The sequence below is a fragment of the Pocillopora damicornis genome, chromosome 12 (assembly GCF_964200805.1).
Source record: "Pocillopora damicornis chromosome 12, jaPocDami1.2, whole genome shotgun sequence".
NCBI lineage: Eukaryota > Metazoa > Cnidaria > Anthozoa > Scleractinia > Pocilloporidae > Pocillopora > Pocillopora damicornis.
Genome location: NC_142681.1, coordinates 13,943,960 through 13,970,289, shown reverse-complemented (window position 1 = coordinate 13,970,289; position 26,330 = coordinate 13,943,960). Strand labels below are relative to the sequence as shown.

The following is a 26,330-nucleotide window of genomic DNA, read 5'->3' as shown; positions in this document are numbered from 1 at the left end:
GGGGAATATCAGTTGATCCATCAACAAATTCTCCGAACTAACATCTAAAGAATCGTAAGACAGACAGTAAGGAGAGTTAATAAAAATATCTTGGGAGTGAAAGGGTTAAAGGATACAGCCTTTCAGCGAGAAGCCAGTGTGGCGATTAGAATCATTAACGTTACGGTAATCAAAAACTTGAATAATTTATAATTAGTTTAGTGAACCGAATTAAAACGATAATTGTGTTAACAAATATAACAAACCAAGTTGACCGTTATCCGATGTTCTGCCAACGCGTTGCAAAATATTTGCATTTTTTCACGTTTTGGACATAAAAAAAGTTTCTTACCTTTATAAAAACATTGGTCGGAATAATTTCTGCGCATGTTCATCTCAGCTAACCTGAAAGCGAGGCAGTTTGAAATGCAGCTTGGGAAGAGTCAAAAAGCCCCCGTAAAGAGGGTACAAACTGAACTTGAGCCTGTGATCGCCAGTTGGCCGCAGACGAAATTGAATCTGAGATGAAATTCATAGTTAACAACTATTCACCAAAGTTGCGTTGGCTTCTGGCGAATTCCGCCCGCGTTTCTCGTAGATAAATAGCAAAGGATATTGGGAGTTTGAGTAGCCAATCACAGCGCAGTAGCCAATGATATATTTCTTCAATTATATTATTTCACCAAACCCCCTCGCATGAGACAAGTTTTACGTGTAGCAAGTAAGCTGAACTAACCTGTTTATGACCTGAATACATAAAGGCGTCACTTGGCTCCACTGTGACTTCGACTTCCTGACATTGAAGCGTTCTATTGCGGACGAGATAGCTTACGAAAAGTGGGCTCTGTACACAGCCGTATGCAGGCAAATCTGAAAAAAACGGTACAATAAATAACAAATGAATAAAGGGGTAAGTTTCTAAAGAAACTGTGGTGCTGCGTCGGTGGGAGAGTATAGCAGGTAATTTAGTGTTAACAACTGGGTTGAAAACGTAAATTAGCCAACGTAAAGGGTAAAAAAGCTAGCTTTTACCCTTTACGATGGCTAATTTACGTTTTTAACCTAGTTGTTAACACTAAATTACCAGGTACAATATATAAATTTTTTTCTTTGGTCTTGTAACGAGGTCGTGCCTCCATGAGGATTAGAGCCCCAGAATTTCGACTTCCGCTCTCGAATGGCAAGCTTTACTTTTTCCTTGTCCCACGCTTGTATGACGAAGAAAAAATATCTTTCTTTACTTTATTACGGAGCTTTAAATTTACCGTCTTTCCCTTTCTATTCATTAACAAATACATATATTCAAAGATAATTTGGTTTTATCAACTGAAGTGATAATGTAAATTGGCCACCGTAAAGGATTTCTACAACTGAAGTATCGACGTAGGGCTGACGCTCGAGAGGTCCGCTTGAGAAACTCTTTACAGGGACCAATTTCTTTTACTAACTTTGTTAATAAAACATGACTATTGTTCAATACCCCCACTGACGTAGCACCAAATTATGTTTAAAAACGTACCCCATCTATACATTTATTAACACTGAGTTTAACCACGTTTTCTTATGAGTGGCTTTTCCCAGTGCGTGTGAGGTTTCTCATCTCTTGAACAATTTGAAACCCTGTAAAACGCGCAGTAAGAGTGCTTTCGCACAACCTTATCGACTTTATCGTGTTTATGCCAATTGGCCCGGAATTTCACCAAATTGACTGTAAGACTGATAGTTGTAACACATTTGGACGAATTTAAGAGATCCTCGCAGCTAACAACACTACTGAAATAGTAGTTGAAAATAGGACCTGAAAAAAATTTCAAGCCCGTACGGGATTTGAACCCATGACCTCTGCAATACCAGTGCAGCGCTCTACCAACTGAGTTAACAAGCCAACTGGGAGCTGGTCAATATGTTGGGTCCAAATTAACCATCCAAGTGATGAATAATGATTTTAGATATATGAAATTCATACATTTGCACTGCGGTGAAGAAACGAATTTAAGAGATCCTCGCAGCTAAGAACACTACTGAACTTGTAGTTGAAGCATAAACTCACATCTGGACGACTTTGCCTGCACAAAGGTGGAGAAGCACGAATAAACCTTTTCCAGTATAGTTTGATTTTGACGCTTGGCATATTGCCGTATGATTAACCTTGCTGGAAACGCACCTGCCTGTATCGCAAAAGGAACACTCTCTACTGTTACAGAAGGGAAAGTGAGCTCTGTGACCACAACTGGAAACTTATCAGCCGCAGAAGTTCTAAAGAATTAAAACAATGTAAAATGATTAAATCAAGAAACGAAAGGACTTCTATATATTCCCCTAAATAAGGTTCAGTTGAAAAGGCATCAGTGGGTCCACTGAGTGTTGGCAAAAACCACAAGAAAAATCAAGCAAACTGCCTGAAGCGCGGGAAAACGCGGATGGCCAAGTCGCCACTGGTTTAAACTTTGCATTTCATGATTGGTTGACAGAGAGAGAGAGTTGTGCAACTTTCCTACTCCAATCACAAAGCAAAGGAAGGCAAGACCAAATTTTGAATGCAGTTTGGTATTACAATCGGTACTCAATTGAAAATTGCTTCAACTATCTCACTTATCTTAGACTCCCTCGAGTTAACCACGAACTTACCGTCTCCACTGGAGGGTAAGACTTCCAATGTTCACGACCTTCAGTTTACTGACACCCTCTTTAACAGCTAAGCAGTAGCATTCCGACGCACTTTCACCCTGTTGCAAAGAGACTGGGACCACCACACATGACGTTAGAAGGAGAAAAAGAAAACAGCAAGCACGTCGGGAATAATTGTCAGTTTTTCACAAGAAATCTTGCACCTACAATTTGCATATAAGGACACATAACGCAAAGCTGTATGTTCATATGAAAAGGGGCCTTGAAAACTCCTCAACAAAATACACCTCGTATTCCCATGCAAATTCTTACACTCTTCCTACATTGGTCTAAAAAATCGCTCAACCTCTCCTGGTATGTTTTTAACGAAGAGGAGCCTTGAAAACCCCTCAACAAAATTCTCCTCGTATTCCCGTGCAGATTCCCCCCCCCCCTCTCTCCATTGGTCAACAAAATCGCTCAACTTTGTCTAGTATGTCTTTAATCAAGAGGGGCCTTGAAAACGCCTCAGCAAAATTCTCCTCGTATTCCCATGAAGACCCCCCCCCCTCTCTCCATTGGTCTACAAAATCGCTCAACCTTGTCTTGTATGTTTTTAATTAGGAGGGGCCTTGAAAACACCTTAACAAAATTCTCCTCGTATTCCCATGCAGATCCCCTCCCCTCTCTCCATTGGTCTACAAAATCGCTCAACCTTGTCTTGTATGTTTTTAATTAGGAGGGGCCTTGAAAACACCTTAACAAAATTCTCCTCGTATTCCCATGCAGATTCCCCCCCCCCCCACCCCCTCTCTCCATTGATCTACAAAATCGCTCAACCTTGTCTAGTATGAGGAGGGGGCCTTGAAAGCCTTGAAGCTCCTCAGGAAAATTCCCTTGTCTTCCCCTGCTGATTCCCCCCTCCTTCAATAGGTCCAAAAAAACGCTCAACCTTTTCTAGTTTCCCCAAACGTTCGGCGATTAGTTATAAAGAAGCCTAATCCACTCTAACGACGAGAATCTCACAGTTTTTTTGGGGACAGCAATGCAAGGAGACGCATCTTTAACTAATTCCGATCGGTTATTCTCGTAATACACAGACATGTATTCCTTACTTCCTATTCACTTCTGGAGACTAATATCAAACAAACAAACAAACAAACAGTTCTCCAAAATTTCTGCTTCTAATTCGAAGCACAGTTGAAAGTAGGAACCGACTATTCTCAAGAAGATATAGCTTCCTTGTCAATCCTCGATAAAACCTGAATTTCTCAGGCTACTTTTTCTTCAAAGAGTTAAATTGCAGTAAGTTTGAGAAGATCAATTCGAGACATGTCATCTTATCCAAAGGTTGAAAAATAATTCATGACATATTATTTTCGCGCGGTTACGGCACACGCACGAAAGCTGTAGTATATATACATTCCCAGCTTGACTCGGGGGAGGGGATACTAAGTGAACCCAGAGATTCACTCTTCCACTTAATCGGAGATTTCGCTCCGACCCACCCCACCGCACCCAATATCTTGCAGCACTTGCTCTCCTGCTCCATTAACTTATCTTCACGACTATATTTTCTAAAGGAAGACAAATCAAGTTTTTACCAACATAAATTGTTTGTAAACTCACCATATTCAATGTAGTGGTGACCATGGTAACAGGCCAAGGTGAGGTGCATTTGATGCCAGCTAATAAGAGGAATGGTTCTTCTTCGAACAGCTGATCCAGTATCTCCAACTGAGAATGAACGCAAATCAATGATTTGAACTCATTACATTGCTTTGGTTTACACCCCCCACCCCCCTCATAAAAAAAAAAAACAAACAAACAAAACAAAACAAAAGCAAACCACGACGACGACAACGAGGGCATGACAAAACAAAATATCTAATTTTCAGAACAATTGATCGGAACGTGCATTTCAAAACTTTGTACATTTCTTACCCGTTTTTTGCAAAACAACAACTTGAAATCAACCAAATTTGTGTGGTCTGTGAACGGAAACCCCGATGGCAAACTATCTAAGCGCCCGTTTGGAACTCAACGCTGCTTCCATACGTTAAGCTGTGGTTGACGTGTGGCGCTACAAGAAGCAGTAAGCGCATTCAGCTATTCGCGAAATTATAAATTCATTTTTAAACCATCGTTTACTGCGGCGTTGCCTTCCTGACTGCCTGAGGTCCCCATTTACTAGCCTAGACACTGCGTTACTTTGTATAGGAACCTTACAATTGAATTTTCATCGCGTGGTAAAAGAAAACTTAGCGCTAATCATCAATTCAAACCACAGCACCCTCATTCAGATGCGTGTTAGTCAGAAAGTGTTTCTTGATGCACCAGACCAGGTTTATATTCGTAGAGTTATGCAGCGATCAAAAATTTTTGACGGATTTATAGATGCATTAATTTATGCCATAACTTTCAATGTAATAAAAAAATTTGAGACAAGAGCGAGAGCAAGTTTGCTAACATAGCCAAAAACGCAAGTTTGATCGATTCCAAGAGACGTAAAATTACTTCGTAAAAAATATTGCCTATTTTCCCTTACCTGTCAGAGACAAAGAGATTTCAAATGGCATAACAGTCTTGATAACAACACTTTCCTCCTAAGGTATAAATCAGGACAGTAGAGAAAGAAGAAAGCAAAAAGTCGTCGTGATTTTGTATTCACCAGGTAGAGGATTTTTTAATTGCGTGTCGAAAGAAATCTGAGATTACTTGCGTTCTATCATTGGTCCAGAAAACTCGCGCCACTTTCTAAACCAATCAGATGCAATACTAAAGCCACGTTTTCCCGCCCTTTGGGTATTGTTGTTTTTCTTTTGAGTTCTCATTGGCTCTTTCAGTTATTTTCCTTTCTTCTGATTAGCCGTTGTGATTGCTTTGGTTTTGGTTTTATGACAGTCAACCGAAAAGCGCTCCATGTTACAAGTGCAACTCACATTCACAAGTGCAACTACATTACAAAGCGAACGAGAATTAAAATTAAATGTGGAAATACTGAGAGGTAGTTTTACTTTTACTTTTAAGACACATAAGAGTGATCTCACCTTGGCACAGGTACAGGTGACTGGCGAAGAATTTGGTTCAACTTGGACATCTACAGTATAGATAATCTGCATAAAAAAATAAATAAAAAAATAAGCAAATGATTAGGATGATTAAGCATTGATAGGAATCTTTTCAAAGAATGCAAGATATCTTAACTTGAAACTCGATCCCAAGAGAGTAAGAACATACAAAAATATTACGTATCTAAAGGTATTGTATAGAGATCTATTAACTACGTACAGAACGAAAACGCATAGCCCGCAGAACATGCACAATAGGGCGAACGGAGGCAAGCGGAAGTGACGTACGAGGGAAAGGCGGGGAAAAATAAGGCACTCCTCCCCTTTCTCTAATCCTCGTTCGCCTTAAAAACGCCTCTTCTGCAGGCTACCTATTGCACGACAATTTGACTTGAGGTCTCTAAATAGACGCCCAAAGAATTGTGATTAAAGGTACAATTATAGCTTACTTAAGTATTATACCTTTGCTGTTACAGTCCGCGATCCTACTTAAGAGCATTTGACGAAGTACGACCTCTCGATATAGAGAGAAAAGACGAAAGGGACACATTGACAATAAGCCAGACGTGAATTAGGGTGGTTTATTAGCGTTAAAGCCTTATTTTCCTGCACACCAGACAAACGAAGTAAAGGTACGTTTTTTATCCCACAGCACTACATAGAATATCAAAAAGAAATAACGCGCGCAACGAGTACAAATTACCCTCGATATTGTACGGTTATTTCGACAGTTGGTTACTTTGTACTGCAAAAAAAACCTTGTAAATAGAGTAAAAAGATGGTTATTTTTAAGACCTGTAAAGAATCAAAGTGCTCTGTGAGCAAACTCGTGAATTGACACATGATTTTTGAGATTATGTTTAATGTTATCTGGTTTAGGGAATTTTGTGGTTGATTGTCATCTAGAGTACGAGCAGTAGTTCAGTGTTCGCTAATGTAGCAAAGAAACAAAGTAACGTTGGGACAAGAAGGCATTACAATTGAAATGATCATGCTATTACATTTAACAAGGTGGATGATGTCATGTGTTTTAAACGTCTATCATTTTTGTTTCTGGTTCAAAAGAAAAGGTTGGAAGTAAATGTGGGTGAAAAGTGAAATTTACTGTCTTTCGTTGTAAATATTAGAAAATCAAGGCAATACTGTCTTAATGAAAACATTAACGATTCCCTCTTTATCAAATGAGACAAACGGGAACGAGTTTTGAGTGATATAACTAAGCCAAGCCTGCCACCGTCATTTTGGATCTCCGCCTGGGTAGATTTAAGTCACGTGCTAGGCAACGTATAATCAATAACAAGATAGAATTTCATTTCAGGCCTATTTATCAATTTTGTGGTGTGTAACTTTCGCATTTTAGTACGTTGTATGTATGTTGAATCTTCAAATTGTCTTGAAACTTACAAGAAAATTGTTCTTTAAAAATTCACTGAAAATCGGTAGCTAAAATTGTTTGTCTAAGTGTTATTTGATTTTCGTGTTAACTTGTTATTTAGTCAGTCGCCGGCATCTTTTGTTGCTTCACACAGGAAAAACACACGCGACGAAACGTAATGATCAATTTTGTCCTCAATCTCACGCTATAACAGAAAAAGCTTTTGAACATCTGTAAACTCCGAGCGCTTCGCAGTAAGTGATATTTTCAATGAATCTTCGGATTGTTTTCAAGTTCAAGGATTGTAAATTACAATTTTATGAAAAACGAAGGTTGTTGTTATTTCAGTGTGAATCCTTGAATGCTTGCCAGTCGCTGGCGCCGCTTGTTGAAACTAAAACGAAAAAAAAAACTCTTTTAAGATTATCATTGGCTTCTTTTTCACCCCACCACTATTCTTAGCAACAAAGGTCGCCATTTCGTCTGTTTATTGCTCGCCAAAAACTATCAAATGTACTCAAAAGCCCAAAATCTAAAAAAGTTTACAGGAATCGACCAATCGAGCGAGCGAGCGAGCGAGCGAATGCTATTCCCCACATCGTATCTATAACTCGCTCTTGCGCATGCGCGCAATTCACGAGTTAAAAAGAGAAGGTTGTTTTTTGTCTCGTCTCGAGCGTGAGAAAAAAAAACATTCCCCATGAGGAATCAAACCTCCAACCTTCGGATTCCGCGCTTCGATGCTTTATCACTGAGCCACAGAGACTCTATGGTAAGCAATTCCCTTTACGAAGCTCATATATGACACGCGTCCTGCATACTGCTAGGATCAGCGATGTCGTTGGCGTCATGTTTTGTAAATAGAATAAAAAAGATAAAAAAAAAAAACCTTTTTGACAGGTTGGCTATGCTTTGCGTGAGTTGGTTTATTGGAGAAAAGAAGGGACGACATTTTCGTATAAATAAATCAGTTGGATAACGAATAACTTATTAGAAGTTTTGGTGTATAGTATCACTGAGTATTTTCATTGGTTGGTTTCAAATTTGAATCGGTTGTCAAAATACGGCAACATCGTAAAAAACACAGCCATACTACACACCAAAACGTCTAAAAGGATAAAAATTCAGCGTGTGTCATGAGGTTCCCAAAAACAATAAATTCACCACCACCATCAAAGTTTTCTGTACACAAATCTCACGTGTCGCAAATCAAATTTCACTCTGAAATGCATAGCTTCTTGGTTAAAGGTAGAGACGCAAGGGTCGAAGATAAAATTCGTAGCCATGCACGCCTATGTATCATCCTTCATACAACCTCTCATACCTTATCAGTCTTTCCATCCACAGTAAATTCCAAAAAGTTCGTTGCATCTCTCTCAGCCTGATCTGCTGCGAGTACTTCTGAGTATATCAAAGCGCCTGGAAATACAATTAACAGAAACTTGACATTTTGAACGAAAACACATCAACAAAAATTAAATTTTTGCCTAACTTCGCTGTGTGATTGGTCCAGAAAACTAGCGCCACTCTCTCCACCAATCAGATGTAAAACTTCGGTTTTACCTTGAACTCTAATTGGCTCTTAAAGTTATTTTCCTTTCTTCTGATTGGCTGTTATGATTCCTGTGGTTTTGCTTTACGACGCTCAAGCAAAAAGCGCTTTAACGCTCTAATCTTCCAACGAAAGGAAAATACCCAGGCTCTCCCAGATTGAATATCCTCACTGACATATCAGAATATAATATTCGGGAAGACGTTGTTGTTTTAAAAAACTCACCTCTTTCGGGAGATTCCTGCTCATCCTGAAATCCAAGCCATGCTCTAAAAAAAGGCACATATTATTGTTGTGACGCTTGAAAGAGGAGTTAGGTTCACGAAAACCGACAAAAGCACGAAAATGTGAGAAAGGCAAAGACATGTTGCATTACTTTCAGATAAAAAATAGACGGTAGGAGAGGAGAGAAATGGTTCACGTTCTTTTTTAACACTTAGATAAAAACACACTGAAAAGGCATACCTGAGGTCTCTCAGCGGTGTATCTTCCAAGCTCTCAACAACCAGCTGAAGTTCATAAAGCTCGTTTATGAGGGCGGGTCGTTCATGCTTCAGTGTGATATTAACTTCAGGCTTGCGCGGTTCAATTCTGGCGTAAAGAGTTCGCGAAGGGAACTGACATCAACAATAAATTCCACCTTGTTGGGGTCGTAATTTTCATTTGACTAATTACTTTCCGAAGAACTCTCAGTGCCATGTGATTCAAGCCTGTAAGCAATTATCATTCAAGTGGATACCGTTCTTTGCGCGCACTGATTGGCTAAGTAGGAGGTAGATACGTTAAAAATGTTTTGGACCACTAGTTATTCAGTTTGTGTGGTACAAACTGAAATAACAATTCACCTCTATGTCTGTTAATAATTGTTAATATTTACTCCACTCCGTAGCTAAAGATTCAATGGAAAACAAGCATGACTTACTTAATTTTTCGAGATGACCTTCAACTCATCCCAGTCAAACTGATCCTCCTTGCTAGCGGATTTTAAACCGTATGACACAAAGGGGAGGCTTTGGTTACCAGTCTCCCCTCCCCAGCCACTCTACACCAGTACAGCACACCGAGACTCACGGGACCCCAACTCCAGAGCAACGGAGGTGACCTAGGAACCACAACGAAGAAAGCTTAAATCTGAAGTCTCTTTTAAAGCAGTCTCCTCCGGAAAAAGTTTTCTGTCAAACTTTGCCGGTGACACTACCGAGAGATCTGGGTTTGAGCCCTGAGTTGGGATCACTGAGTAATGTTCCTGGGCAAAAATTCTTTACTCTACACCTAGGAATGATAAAGTGCGGGAAGCGGGGGGAGGGGGGCAATCTTACTTTGGACTGGCAGCAATACTCTAAACATAGCTCCTAGTAAAAGACCATTAGCTTTTATCATTTCATACGAATAAATTATTGATAAATGCAAAGACTCGTATGGCGAAGTATTTCAGTATTTTTTTACCTGAACTAGTTTTCCAACATCCTCAGGCTGGGGCACTAGTTGAAATGGTATGACTTTGGTCTTTGCTGGAAGAAGATACAATCCACCCTCCCCTTGAGCGGACCCAGTCTCCACAACACACTGTTGGTTATAAAACTAAGATAAAAGATAAAAGAAAATTGAGTCAGGCCAGTAGAAAATGCAACCAAATTAGCATCCAGAGTGTCATGACATGACTACAGGCAAGCAGACACGAAATTAGCATGTTCCAAGCATTCAATCACAGCTGTGAAATTCCAATCACAGCTGAGCACAAGAGCATATTAGTGACGTGTACTCGATCGACCTCATCGCCCGAAGAAGACTGGCAGTATGCAGTCGAAACATTGTGATCCACACCCGAAGTGACCACAAATGATTACATTTCACTTTTGACGCCTTCAAGATCATAGACAATGAGACATCAGCTCAACGCCATATGCAAAACCAAACCAATCGTGCTTTTATTATCCGCGTTTTCCTACACTTACTGTTGCACACAGTTGTTTGATTTTAGTTCTCCTTGGTGCATTTTATGGTCGACCTTCGTTCCGGTTAGCTGTGGTAGTTACCTTGCTATTGTAAGCGCGAGACTAAACTGTGCTTTCATATTTTGGCGAAACAAAGTAACACTAGCCTAACGTATATAGGAATATTTTAACTTACTTGATTGCTAAAGAAAACGGCAATCTTCGAGAATCGGATGGGAAATGGGCAAGAAACCCTGAAATATAACAACACACAACAATAACAAGTGTTTAGACCTTTACTTAGAACAACTTTCAACTGATTGTCAATGGTAATCCGGGACTACATCAGTTTTTCTTCGTTACGGTCAAAGATCGGTCTTGAAAAGTGGACCCACTCTCTCGACCAATCTCCCGCCTTTTCCCGCGCTTAATGGCAGTTTGTTTGTACGCTGAGTTTTTATAAGCTTCTCGTGATATTTTCCTTTGTCCTGAGTGAGCGTTGTGGTTATTTTAGGTTGCTTTACAACACTCAATCAAAAAGCGCTCTCAAAGAATCACCGAATCGTCACCATGCATAATAGAGCTAAATAACTTCAGTGCTAACAGTTTTGAACCAAGGTTGTGGTCTCTTAAAAGCTTCCTCTTAACCATATTCTTCCCACGAGTAATCAGAAATTCTCCATACTTTAATGATTTGTAAAACAGACAGTTTACGAGAGTCAAGAAAATGATCCATCAAGGGATATTCAAGAAAATGACGACATGTTACGGTGCGTCTGTTTAATAATAAATCACAGATGACATCAGAATGCATCACTTTTTGGTTCTTTCCAACATTTTGAGGTCGTCTGTGATCTATTATGGAAAAGACGTACGGCATCATGGAATCTGTTTTTCAAATATAACACCACATCCTCCTTGCATGATTACCTGTCTAGTCCTATGCGTAGGAAAAGCTTTTCTGTAGAGCAAGCACGAAGTTAGCCTTTTCCAAGCGTTTAGTGGGTAAAACGAGATAAAGCGCGACAGTAGCAGCAGAGTGAAAATCAGAGAGGTTTGGGGTCAGATCACGTGCTTCATAACGCTCACAAAGAATCACCGAATCGTTACATTAGCATAAAAGAGCTAAATAATTTCAATGCAGATGTCACAATGTGTCACTTTTTTGTTATTTCCAACATTTTGACGTCGTCTGTGATCTGTTAATGAACAGACACACGGCATCATGGAATCTGTTTGTCACGTATAAAACGAAATTCTCATGACTCGCCATCAAAAGAAAAATCTGTCATTGGTTTGGAGAATTAATAAGAGCTTGAAAGTTAAGGGTGAAAGCTGTTTTGGATTAAGCGACTTTAAGAAGACATTACAAACCTCAAGTAGATTTGAAGAAGGATGGTAGAATCTGCTGTTGTTGAGACTGAATCAAAGACTGCCTTGCATTCCACTGAAGAAAGAACAAAATTGAAAACAACAGAAAATATTAAAATATCACACGCTCCTTAAGACAAATAGAAAAAATTCATTCATTCATTAATATTTTGAACTTAAAAATTTTACCAGTCACCTTATCAAGCCTTGGTTTCAAAGGGTATTTAAGAAGAGTTTTTTTCTATCCTACAAGATTTTAGTTGCTGTATTTGGAAATTGAATTTAGGAGTTTCTACAGCTAAATTCAGTTTCCGCCTCTGTGAACTGTAAATTGATATCAGCGCAAAGAGAAAAAATACACAATAGAGTAGACATTTTCTAACCAAATGGTGCTATTTGTTCCATCTGTATGGTAAATACTTGGGGCGCCTGTGGTGTCACTTTAAGTGTTTTCCACAGCTCTTTAGCTTCTTCCACTGCTTCAAAGTCACAGCCTGGCTCGGGCTCAGGACATTCATTCTGTTTGTAATTCCAATAAAAAATAAGAAATGATACAGTGATAAAAATTCAGTTGTCTTTCGTAACATGCTTGTCCTGTAGTAAGCGCTCGACGAAAATCGAGTGATCCACGCGCGAAAGACTAACCATGCGGGCAAGGAAACTCTCTTTCCCGCGTGTTTAACTCGCGTTCAGCCGCGCGCGTGCTTTCTATGTCTAAATCACCAGTGTCAGGGTCGTAGATGACAAAAACAGAAAGACTCAGCGTAAACTCATTCTACAATAAAAGTTCCTCCATAAATCCTCTTTAAACGACCATTGGCAGTAAGTCCTTACCGACATGACGTGAATAAGATTAGTTTGACATCTTGTTTTCTCTTCAGGTGAATTTTCAACATCTGATGTTTTCTTGAATCAAGGACTTTACCACTAATACAATAACAAATGTTGGGTAAGATGTTTTCTTAACGTATTACACCGCAGTAAATTTGACTCGGGCAAAATCTTCACAGGTTTGCAACCTTACTAGTTGGTTGCCCAAGAATACCTTGCGTTTTGAAGGCGCTTTTCAGCCTCTCCACCTGACTTGGAAATCAATTTAACCCTTTAACTCATAAAAGTGACTAGCATGAAGAACCAATAGGAATTCAAAGGAAAAACATGCACCCCTCATGAAGTGCGGGAAAACGCGAAAGACCAAGTCGTGGTTGGTTTTAGTTTTGCATCTAATTGGTTGAGAAATGGCGGGAGTTTTCTTGACCAATAACATAACGAAGCTAAGTTACACCAAGGCAATCCCACATCACTTTGCATTGAAAATAACTCTAACTGAAAGAATCACTTCATCAAGAAAAAAATACTGCAGTCAGTTATTCAAATGATAGGCAGCATTTTCAAGGATACATCTTCCCATCAATTCAAGCGAAAGGGTGATATATTCCTCCACATTGCCAACCAAGTACGCACACCTGCAACAAGAGTTAAGAAGACGAAAGATATACGAACAAATAAATCTAAAACTTGAAGTTGAGAAAAACTGTTTTGAACGTTTTACACCAAAATTGCTATTCATAAACAACCTCTTGGCATTAATTTGACGTTAAACACGAAGACGAAATTTGATTTTTGGCATTGTAGCAGTCCAACTGAACAGAAGTGGAATTATTCCGTCCGTCCGAGTTGGCTGTGTCCGTGTCGTAAATGAGCCAAACTTCCACCAACATCGACGTAGTATCCCTGATTCTCGCGCTTGAGGGCTTTTCAATAACGTGTTGCCAACCACAACCAAGGTAAACCCAACAGCCAATCACAGTGAAGGTAAATATCACAAGTGATAACTTAAAGAGGAAACAAGTAAGCTGGCTGAAGCGCGGGAAAACGCGCGTTACCAAGGCGCCATTGGTTTCAATTTTACACCTGATTGGTTGAGAGGGTAGCGCGTGTTTTCAAGACCAATCACAAAGCAAGGTAATGCAAGACCACGTAAATTCAGATTATTTCAACTGAAAATGTTTACATGTTGAGTTCTCAGAAACAAGAGCTGGAGAGTACAAATCTTGTCTCACTTACTACAAAACAACAGTACCTCAGTGATGTGATTAAAACTGACATAAGAAGTGACCACCATTTTTCTCTGCGGTAATCCCAGGTGACTTTTCCCAACAACCTTAAAGAAGAAATCTACGAGGGTTATGAATAAAGCCCTAAAAAATGCATATCTAAATTACATTTTGGCCTGAATTCCTCAATAAAGTTAAATGGAATATTAATCAATTCATTTTGTGGTATGTTAGCGTCTTTTCACGAAATTACTTTCACGTAACGGCCTCCGACCAAAAGTAATTTCGTAGGAAGACGCTTCAAACGGCCTGGCCTGCCTGTGGTACAATACTTGATCACTACTGATTCTAAACTGAAACATTCTCTACTGCTTTACTCACAATAAAGCTTTACTGTAATCCCTGGCCTGGTCTGCCTGGCCTGCCTGTGGTACAATACTTGACCACTACTGATTCTAAACTGAAACTTTCTCTACTGCTTTACTCACAATAAAGCTTTACTGTAATCTCTGGCCTGGTAATACTCCTCACCCATCTGAACCACTGGTCTGCCTGGTCTGCCTGTGGTACAATACTTGACCACTACTGATTCTAAACTGAAACTTTCTCTACTGCTTTACTCACAATAAAGCTTTACTGTAATCTCTGGCCTGGTAATACTCCTCACCCATCTGAACCACTGGTCTGCCTGGTCTGCCTGTGGTACAATACTTGATCACTACTGATTCTAAACTGAAACTTTCTCTACTGCTTTACTCACAATAAAGCTTTACTGTAATCCCTGGCGTGGTCTGCCTGGTCTGCCTATGGTACAATACTTGACCACTACTGATTCTAAACTGAAACTTTCTCTACTGCTTTACTCACAATAAAGCTTTACTGTAATCTCTGGCCTGGTAATACTCCTCACCCATCTGAACCACTGGTCTGCCTGGTCTGCCTGTGGTACAATACTTGATCACTACTGATTCTAAACTGAAACATTCTCTTATGCTACACTCACAATAAAGCTTTACTGTAATCCCTGGCGTGGTAATACTCCTCACCCATCTGAACCACTGGTCTGCCTGGTCTGCCTATGGTACAATACTTGACCACTACTGATTCTAAACTGAAACTTTCTCTACTGCTTTACTCACAATAAAGCTTTACTGTAATCCCTGGCCTGGTCTGCCTGGTCTGCCTATGGTACAATACTTGACCACTACTGATTCTAAACTGAAACTTTCTCTACTGCTTTACTCACAATAAAGCTTTACTGTAATCCCTGGCCTGGTAATACTCCTCACCCATCTGAACCACTGCAGAATTAACAAAAAAAGACTCGCTTTTAACGTGAACATGAAAGAACTTCAGAGCATACAGTAGAAAATGATTAGCTTGCCCAGTTATCCATATGCAATATTAATCATCATTGTAACTACTATTCAACGTACAGTTGTATCCATATGTTTTATCAAGTATTCTTATTGCATATTATTGTCATATTGATAATTAGATACGAAAAGCCAATAGACCTCGACTATGTACACTATATCACTCTGCTTCGTAAATTTAATAAAAAAAACTTTTAAAAGCACTACATGTACATTGTCATGAAGAAACAAAAGCTTTTAGTTGCATCTTGCTAAGTTCTTAACCCTTTACACTCTAAAATCAGTCTATATATTCTCCATACTGTTCTTTATACATTTCCTAAGGTGCTGACAAGGAGATTTTGTTCACCAATCAAAAGCCTCTTTGGTTGGTGATCATTTCCTTTATTCTCATGACCTTAACATGTGATTCAGGGCTGATATTTTAGGGAGAAATTTGATGCTGGTCACTCTTAGGGTTTAAAGGGTTAAAGTGAAAAAAGAGAGAACTTACTCAGGTATCTCTTCATCCTGAGTGATTTGTACTTTTTAAACTGAGCCACTGCACTACTGAGAAGGGGAATGATAACCCACTGCGAGAGAAAAAAATCAAAGTGCTCTGTGAGCAAACTCGTGAATTGACACATGATTTTTTAGACTATGTTTAATGTTATCTGGTTAAGGGAATTTTGTGGTTTATTGTCATATCTAGAGTACGAACAGTAGTTCAGTGTTCGCTAATGTAGCAAAGAAACAAAGTAACGTTGGGATAAGAAGGCATTACAATTGAAATGATCATGCTATTACATTTGACAAGGTGGATGATGTCATGTGTTTTAAACGTCTATCATTTTTGTTTCTGGTTCAAAAGAAAAGGTTGGAAGTAAATGTGGGTGAAAAATGAAATTTACTGTCTTTCGTTGTAAATATAAGGAATTCAAGGCAATACTGTCTTTAAGTTAATGAAAACATTAACGATTCCCTTTTTATCAAATGAGACAAACGGGAACGAGTTTTGAGTGATATAACTAAGCCAAGGCTGCCACCGTCATTTTGGATCTCCGCCTGGGTAGATTTAAGTCACGTGCTAGGCAACAAGATAGAATTTCATTTCAGGCCTATTTATCAATTTTGTGGTGTGTAACTTTCGCATTGTATGTATGTTGAATCTTCAAATTGTCTTGAAACTTATAAGAAAATTGTTCTTTAAAAATTCACTGAAAATCGGTAGCTAAAATTGTTTGTTTAGTTGTTATTTGATTTTCGTGTTAACTTGTTATTTAGTTAGTCGCCGGTATCTTTTGTTGCTTCACACAGGAAAAACACACGCGACAAAACGATCAATTTTGTCCTCAATCTCACGCCATAACAGAAGAAGCTTTTGAACATCTGTAAACTCCGAGCGCTTCGCAGTAAGGGATATTTTCAATGAATCTTCGTATTGTGTTCAAGTTCAAGGATTGTAAATTACAATTTTATGAAAAACGAAGGTTGTTCTGTTATTTCAGTGCGAATCCTTGCATGCCTGCCAGTCGCTGGCGCCGCTTGTTGAAACTAAAACGAAAAAAAAAACTCTTTTAAGATTATCATTGGCTTCTTTTTCACCCCACCACTATTCTTAGCAGCAAAGGTCGCCATTTCGTCTGTTTATTGCTCGCCAAAAACTATCAAATGCACTCAAAAGCCTAAAATCTAAAAAAAGTTTACAGGAATCGACCAATCGAGCGAGCGAACGAGCGAGCGAATGTCATTCCCCACATCATATCTATAACTCGCTCTTGCGCATGCGCGCAATTCACGAGTTAAAAAGGAGCCAATATTCTAAGTACCTCAACCAAATATACAAAGTAGGTTAGCATAAATAAAGAGATTGATGGTAAGAGTATTTGCTAACAAGGTATTATGTAATACTGGCAATTGGGATTTCAAATTCATAATTGCTTTGGTTTGGCTAGAAAGCTCATTGATGCAATTGTGCACAACCAAATATTCACAGTCATATTAACCTTGCATTTAAACTTAATTTGTCACCATGATTTCTCACTGACATTTATCTGATCTTAATTTTCTTGAAATGAAAGTCTGCCAAACAATACAGTACACTTACAGAATGGTCCACTTGGATTTCTTGGGACTGCAAGGCTATAATTCCAGCCTTCTCTATTCCCGCATCTGGTGGTTCTGTTCCTACAAATATATTAAGTCAAATGAACCCAGCAGTTCTACAAATTAAAGGAAAGTATTGCATCTCAACAGATCAAGTTTCAAATAAGCTCGAAAAAAACGTTTTAAAATTTTTTTTCTGACAAAGTGTTTTTAATACACAAAAAGTTTTCTCTCATCTAATGGAACAAAATTCTAACGCTGAGCTTTTCAACCAGTACATGGTTTGCAAAGGAAACTTACTGAGTGTCTCAACACCTTTTGTACTTACTCTTAAAAACACTGCCAGAGGAAAAAAATTATATATTTGCAGTTACCTTGAAAACCTTGTCTCCAAAGTCTCTGACCATAGAAGTCGAGATTTCCAGCATTTTCTAAGGGATTCATAGTAAGTGGAGTGGTAGTCTAGAGATGAATTTATAACAGATTCTAATGTATTAACTAAAAAGTAACTCATCAGATTCAATGAACAATAAAAGTTAATTACATGCAGAAAACAAATGACCCTTTTGAGTGGTTGATAATTAGTTTTTGGTTAGGTGTACTCTGAAGGGAATCTATGACCCTTTCTTGCCACTAGTTTACATTCAACATTATCCCACACTACAAGGGTGGTTTAAAGTCTAAGGCAATATTACTTATATCAAAACCTTCCCTGCCCCTCCCCCAAACAATTTCAAATTTTGTGTGCTTTGTAAACGTTACCAGGATGTAGTGCCTAAACTTAGGCTTTACCAACATTGTTAGAGGGAGGGAGTTCTGTGTACACAGCTGAATTGGCAAAAGATGGCCTTTTGTAATATGTTTGGATATAGGATATCTTTTCGATAACTGTCCGAACAAGCTTTGACCTCCATTGTAGCTATGTCCACCCATGTGCACAAGTATGTAGCCCAATTTATCTGGGTAAGGCCCTCCAGGAAAAGGTCTTTGGAAATAATTTGTACTTCAAAATTACCTAAGTCAGACAGTTCTAGTCTTCAAATTTTTATTGGTAAGTTTCAACTAACGATAAAAAAATGGTCACTTTCATTAGGAAAAATATCGCTCCTTTGAGTTTGTGTCTGTCACTGTTTCTTCAGATCGTTCTCAGTAATCCTCTGGCATGATAATAATTAAACTTACATGACACAAGCCCTGGCAAAGCTGTCTCCTGACAATGGCATTGTTTGCTGCTTGTTGATAGTAAAATCCTGGGTGTTGAGTCTGTGATAAAGTAACAGTTAAGTCTTTACCAGAATCTGAGAGTATGACTGATTTGGACACTCTAATCAGTCACTAGACCAGATTTGTTTGGGCACATTTACATCAATCCTATTTATTAAGGTGCCTCTCTCTGTTTATAGCCAAAATTTAATTAGGGGAGAAAAGATCATCATGATTGTTAAGAGATGACAAAAAAGTACCTTTAAAACAGAAAAACACTCCATTATATTGCATACAATTATTATAAGAGATATAGCATAATGGGAGACAATTTTTTCTTTATTCTAAATACCAATTCAGAATACTTAGTAACATAATTAGTAAGAATTTCTTTCTCTTCTTACAGATGTATTGTTGTTTGTAGATTTAATAAATAAATATTTCATTCATTAACCCAATATGCCAACACAGATCTTCTACATTGTTACCTGTAAGGCGGTTAAACCATTCCTGATGGCTTCATCAAACAGTTCTCCAAATAAACTGAACCTGTATTAATTTTTCACATAGTTTGTTATTGATTAAGCCTCTATAATTCCCTACCATACAGCATGTTGTATTAACTTTGACAATTATTCATCATTGAACTGACTAACAAATTATTTAAAAGTCTCCTGTTTTTCATCACTTTGGTTCCATTATGTTGAAAAGTTCAGTTTAAAATTTCACTTCAACTTGACCTGTTCTTGATCTAATGTTGTTCAGAAACAAGAGTTTTTAGATCCTGGTTACAGCTTGGGTTTCTTTGAAAGCAAAAATCTTCTAGAACACAAACCAAAGAGGACTCACCACATCAAAGCTAATCATGGTTTCTGTAGCATAAAGAGACTAAAAGTTCTCTCTCTGGATTTGATGCTACATATAGGTCTGGTAGATTACCCCCTGCCCCCACCCCCCAGCATTTTTATCAAATTCCCTTCATAATTGGCCGATACTTATTTCAACTCTGGGGTGGAGGGAGGTACTTTAGCTGTACATATGTAAGTGCCCAAAAAACAAACTGAATACAGACCTTCCAGTTAAGAGTGAGGAGGCTAAACAGAAAAAATACTCACTGTTTGGAGAGCCAGGCTGAGTGTTCAAAGGCTAAGTCAGGGCAGCCAACCTTTTCCTTAAACAAATCCACATGCTTTCTGAATTGTGATATGGCATCTAATGGGGCTGATGCTTGGAAACTTAGACGGCAAATCTGTGAGACAATTAATAAAAATTGATTAATACTGTTTGGTTGTCAGGATAACTCAAAAGTCTGTAATATAATTATGTTGTTGGAGGGATATAAATCACCAGATATATTGGTCCCATAGGACATTTAAATTCCACTGAATCTAAATTTAGCATCAAATGTTTTCAAAGATATTTGGTTTTTTTGTGACCACTCTGCCAATAACCATTTTGTTTCTGTTTGTCACTGTTTCCAAAACACTCCTGTAAGTGACCATATTAAAAAATGTTGGACACATTTTTGGTACTGTGTTTCTCATAAGCAGTCACCGACAGGTTTGTTATAAAATCAGAGAGAAATAAGGAATATTTCATCAACGTTGTAAGTGACACTTTCTATAATGTAGTTTCATTCTGAAATGAAATTGGATGGTTAAGTGGGTAAACTGTTTTCAAGAATTAATAAATACCAAATAAGAACTGTACCATAGTTCACTCATAACTTTCTGATTATATTTTTCTAAAATAAACTTATTAAATGGCCACCTCCCTAAAGTGCCCACTTAAGAGCGACTTGACTGTACACCTCAGACTTAGAATTACAGATGGAGATCTTTTGATTTAATGGCACAATTAAGGTATCTGGTGAAAAATTTACCTTGCATATTTGACAAAAGGAGTACATAATCCCAAAAATGTAAAATTACGTGATAAGAGATCATGTCTTTAACTCATCCAAGATGTACAATGTCTTCTTCACATCATTACTTTTATGTAACTATTATTACAATGGTATACACCAAATATATATTGATTAGAGTTCTAAAATATGAAAAAACACAAACCTTGTAATTAATAAATCCAGCAACAACTTTGATCTCTAGTATGTTCATGTCAGTTGTCTTGATTTCTCCAAGAAGACTGTATGCTTGCCTGTAGTGCCTGGGGTTAAAAATTAAAAAAGTCTTACATCAATCAGCTGATGTCTGGTATGTTAATATGCAAATGTAACTAACTTGGGAGTTTATGTTGAGAGATCTCCATGGCAGGAAGACTGAAAATATTGGGGGAAGAAATCTGTGGCAGGAGTTACCAATTTTGTAAACTGTCTTTGGCTGTCATGTGGCAAGGCAGAACAACTTTTAACTCTCTGTCATTTTCTTTCATAAAAAAAATTTTGCTCCTTCTCCTCCACTGTCCTAGTTCTAAACCTTGAGATACCTTGTGAAAATCCTACACTAATTGCTGATCATTTCAGAGACAAGCATTGCCGTCAGCTGAAAGTATATTGTTTAATATTCTCACAAGGTGTCCTTTTCAAAATTTTCATTTCTACTTTTCCTCTTTAAATTTCTTTTCTCAAAAAAGTCTCTTAACAGAAAGTTGGCTAATACAGCCCTGAAAGTTCCTTTTCCTTCCTGACCCCTTAACCGAAAAAAAGGGAAACACTGAGATCTACCTTTTGGCCAACTAATTGCAGTCATTGTAAGATCAATAAAAAAATAAATACTGACGAACTTACTTGATAGCAGAGTGAGGGTCTTGTCTTAGCTCATTGAAAAAGGCAACCTTGAATTGGTGTCGCACCAACAATAGCTACAACAACAGTAGAGAAGCAAAATAAGAGATTTATGAATTGTTGAGGCCATTTGCAAAGCAAAATGTGGTCAGTGATGTCTTTGGTGGAATATAATAATAATATATATATAAGAGGGTAGCAAAAAAAAGACACTGAATGAGAAACATTTCAAAGTAACACCCTTCAAAGCTGACATCAACAAGCTTTTTCTGCTTACAATTCTTGGTAACTCTTTCCCTCAGCCTTTAACTAAATGTAGTTCTGTAGTTTGAGTAGAATCCATCACATCAAATTATTGACATACAAAGATCACTTTTGCAAAATAAAGTTCTCACCTGATGAGTTCCTTTGTTAAGAAATTCCTAATGATCATAAAGAGCATGAAAACATAATAAGTGTCTCTTCATTCCGTATATTGATAAAATTTTCCTTTTTGTGCTACAACAAAATTATTTTGATGGTAATTCTAGCTAGTGAAAAGGTAATCTATAAAAACATTACATTGCGCTACCAGGCAAGTTATACAGGATTGTATATGACCCAGAATTTTGGCACATTTTCCAACAGACAGTTTTAGCTACTGATACTTTTCTGTCCTTGATCTGAGAAGAGAAATTTACTTAGTACAGGGGGAGTGTCCTACTAAAAGACCCAATGGCTTTAGCATGAATTTATGTCGAACTAAGGCAGTTAAACCAAAAGAGTCCAAAAAGCTAACCAGAGGGCTATCTTTTCCCCTTTTCCTGACTAGTTGAAAATTCAATTCAAGACACTCAGAGACTGTGGCCTCATCTTCAATCTGTGTCATCCATCTACGTATCATCTATGTACAAGACGATGTAGACAGTGACAGTTGAAAATAAATTTTAGACAAGGACCATTCAACAGTGGACACAGTTTATTACATTTGCCACTGCATCTCCCTAGTTTCTGCAACATGAAGCAAATACAGGCTTGTTGCTTCCTCCTGGCTGAGATTTTAATAACCTGACCTTCTCCCTACTCCCTTAAATTTCCAGAATTGCAACCTCACCTTGTGGGCTTTAACTCTCCTACATTCTCCATGGTAATAACTTTGTGCTAAATCATAAAAAGCATTCTCCAGCCTTAAAAAAAAAAAAGAAGAAGAAGAAATATTTATCTCATAAGTTTCAAACCTGTTCCTTTTTTATTTTAAAGCTGCATGAATTTCATGTCCCATGAATGACTACAATAACTTGTAGTATGATCATTCAACTGTTTAACTCCCATGAGTGACCAAGACAGAATTTCTCCTTACAATATCAATACAATATCAACTAGATTAGAGATGAGAATAAAGAAAAATATCAATTTAGGGATTAAAGGGTTAATCAGATGAAAACACAAATCAATAGAGAGGCTGTTAACTCTCTTGGGAAAGTCTTGATAAATGCTAATAACATCTGATTTTCTGATAGATATTCCCTTATTTTTAAAACATTCTCATCCCATGTAAGTAACTAAACAACTTGTAGTAAGTCTAAAGTTAGTTTAACCCTTTAAGTCCCACTAGTGACCAAGACAAAATTTCTCCTTACACATCAGTACAATATCAAGCAGACAAGTAATGAGAATAAAGAAAAAATATCCAGTGGAGGATTATTGGTTGATCCAATTCCAAATTCTCCACACAAACATCACATGAATTGTATGGCAGACAGTAAAGAGAATTACTAATGAAATCTTGAGACTGAGTTAAAGGGTTAATAGAGTCTGAGGCTTACTCATGTAAAAGCTTTTCAATTTCTTTCTACTTCACTGTCACTTTTTCCAAATAATTCTAACTAACTAAGTCTTTATTGTGTCCTGTTTTGTAACTTTTCTTGATCAGCTAGAATAAATACAATAGAAAAAATATGAAACTCTTACTAAATAAATTTTTTCTTATATTTGACAAAAGTTTGGCTTTTACATTCAACTGCAAACTCAATGAAAACCAATCTCATCAAAATCAATCTAAAATGATAAATTTTGTACAAATACCTAATTGTGTAGCCAATCAAGTGATCTGTATGTGGAAGGACAAACAATGATTTGGCTGACAGGTCACATGCACTGCACAGTGTTGCTGCCCTCTCTAGTGCTTGTAAATCATCACCTGTGATTCATTATAATAGCATAAATTTCCTCCATGAAGGGTACTCAAATCCTTGGATACAGGAACTAATATGAAATAATGTATTTTTTTCTGAAGCATGTCAACAGGCTGGAATCTTAAATTCTTGACTCTGATTGGCCAATTGTACCCCAGTAACTGGTCCAGCTTGTTAAAATACAGTTTTACAATCATGTTTTTCTATGTGGGAAGAAACTGTGCCCTTGACCTCGATTACAGACACCAGTCTTGGGCCATACTCAAGACCTTGGGCACAGTTTTTCTCCATTTTCCAGCCCATGCCTAGCTCAATAAATGACATGTAAATAACATCATAATGCCTCTGGCAGATTTATAGGATAGACCTGGCAGTCACTTGTGGTTTGATGTTAGCAGTGAAAACACTAAACATGGATCTAAAACTCTCTACTTAATAACATCATCTTTTGACTTCTATGTATTTACTGATGTTTACCTGGAGGAAGAGGAGCATTCTTTTGGATAAGAACCACAGCAACCTTAGTGTTCTGGTCTTGAAGGCTGGTCCTGTTCAGAAATTAAAAGATTGCTTGAAATGTGTAGAATTGAAGTTATAAAATCCAAAATTATTCATTGTACTGGGTATTTTTTTTTTTGCATTTGATGAGTTGATGAGTTTTGTAATGTTCTTATTATAACTTACAAGTATCTGATTGTCACTTGGTAGAGAAGGAGGTTTCCAGAGTGTCAGGAGCACTTACTGTTGTTATGACAAACTTATTTCATGGTTGTTATTTGAATTGCACTCTAAATCACAGGAATTGTTAATTAAACTGATGATTGGACAAAAGTCATTTTCTTTTGTTAATTAAACAATTGTTTTCTGCTCAAATTTACATGTTAGTATTTACATATTATTCTGTGTGTTTATCTGTCAGAGAGCACGGAATTAAGTTTTTGAGTTGTACAATGTCATAAAAATCAACACATACAATGGAACCCTCTTGCCTAAAAATCAAACTACAATTGTCATTATACTTATTAATAATTTTCAGTCATGTCATTAGTGCTGATTAAGGTTCACTGTTATAGAGGGGTAAGATAAAATTCTCACTCTCCTGTTATTACCTGACTCTTTCTAGTTTTGAAGCACATTCAGTTTGCCTGTCTTTCCACTGAACGTCATCCCAATCCAACTCATAAAACATGACCACCACAGCAGGAGAGAGATAAAGATGTTTGTGCATCCATTTTGTCTTCAAGATACCCTTTGGTATGTACCACTCATAGGTAGAACGCTACAAGGAAACAAGACTCAGTGATAAAAAGCCAGCATATACTCGCATAAGCAGAGGTCTCAGTAACACTGGTTACAGGAGGCCTACTGCTTCTGTGAGAGGTCTTACATTACTAATTGGTTATCTGCAAAGATTTTCAATGGTAGTGACCCCACTAATGGCAGTATCTGCCCTCACTTATGGAAAATATTACTGAGACTCCATGCACACCAACAAAGATAAAGGTTCACTTAAACCTTTAACTCCCAGAAGTGATTAACATGAAACTTTTTCCTATGATATCCAAACATTATTCAGCAAACAGGTAATGAGAATATTCAAATTTATCAGGTAGAAGCTTTCATCTTGATCTAGCATCAAGTTCTCATAACTAATTTACAAGGAAATTTGTGGCAGCTGGAGGGGAGAATTAACAATCAGATCTTAGGAGTTAAAGGGTTAACACTTCAAATCCCATGAGTGATGGAGACAGAACTAATACTTTTAAAATTTCAATGCAATATCAAGCAAACAAGCAATGAGAAAAAAGGAAAAAAAAAATTAGAGGATTATTAGTTAATCTAATTCCAGATTCTCTGAACTAACATCCTAAGAATTGTACACCAGACAGTACAGAGAATTACTAAGGAAATCTTTGGAGTGAAAGGTTTAAGAAAGTCAGAACTCAAGGAAGCAAGAGAATGCTTCCTAGGGAAAAAACCCAGGAGTATGATTGAATTGTGATAAACTCTTTTAATGATTTTGTGGAAATCACTCGTAGAACTTTCTTTATAAAATTATATAAGAAAAATGAAACAGTGGCAGCTTCCTATGCAGACACCCCTTGCTGTACAAAAATAGTGTCCATTTAATCCTTTAGCATCTAATTTCTCTTTGCTATACAACCCCAGAATCAAACATTAAGCTAAGGTTATGAGAATATAGGAAATGATCACCAACTACAGTTCTTGATTGCTTAACAAATTCTCCCCGTCAGCACCTTAGGAAATGTATTGGGAAAAGTATATTAAATAAACTATACTGAAAGAGCTTAAATGTGACCAAAATAAGAGGAATGTCACGTAATCAAAGGATTTAAGAGTAACTACACTTAAAAGCGATAGGAAAGCTTACCTTTGATTTTGCTTTGGGAAATTCGTGATCAATTGGTAGAAGTCTGAAGGATAGTGGAACTCTCTCAGGATGCCTGTTCACAGAAAAAGACTCCCAGATAGCTTTGTGCAAAGGTTTCTGATTAATATCAAGTCCCATAAGGGCTGTGAGGCCTAAAGGACGGGTCGCCAGTTCTGTCGGAAACTCGCTGGCAGCCGCCATTATTGTTTAGGCTAGAAATGTAACCTGGCCGGCTGACCGGTAGTGACTGGATCGGAAATATCGACTTCATTAGACGCAGATTCTTTATTATTAAGTTATTTCACCAACATCTCTGGTGCTTTCAGGCACTGGCGCTTCCTTTCAAATATTTCAGGTTTTAACGTTCAAAATAATTAGCGTGATGTTAAACGCTCTTAGAAATTGTTAATG

At 37.7% G+C, this 26,330-nt stretch overlaps 2 protein-coding genes across 3 annotated transcripts in view; both read right to left on the bottom strand.

Moving 5' to 3' along the window:
- The window catches only part of LOC149036626 (tetratricopeptide repeat protein 28-like), a 50,726-nt gene that overhangs the window by 20,910 nt on the left and 3,486 nt on the right, over positions 1-26,330 (bottom strand). The window lies entirely within an intron of this gene.
- On the bottom strand, positions 21-26,147 carry LOC113683002 (trafficking protein particle complex subunit 11). Its single transcript, XM_089189927.1, is given in 39 exon segments — positions 21-44; positions 332-357; positions 360-498; positions 716-849; positions 2,144-2,235; positions 2,608-2,719; positions 3,393-3,510; positions 3,713-3,721; positions 4,216-4,323; positions 4,531-4,577; positions 5,135-5,192; positions 5,637-5,702; positions 6,120-6,263; positions 8,354-8,451; positions 8,810-8,853; positions 9,050-9,201; positions 9,507-9,686; positions 10,031-10,165; positions 10,715-10,772; positions 11,893-11,965; positions 12,273-12,408; positions 12,724-12,785; positions 13,291-13,355; positions 13,973-14,053; positions 14,950-15,004; positions 15,816-15,894; positions 17,409-17,488; positions 17,782-17,869; positions 18,590-18,670; positions 19,099-19,159; positions 19,726-19,859; positions 20,680-20,776; positions 21,357-21,430; positions 21,749-21,775; positions 22,447-22,519; positions 23,418-23,532; positions 24,005-24,075; positions 24,637-24,806; positions 25,920-26,147. Coding segments are annotated over 39 exon segments (3,567 nt in total). The 5' UTR covers positions 26,121-26,147.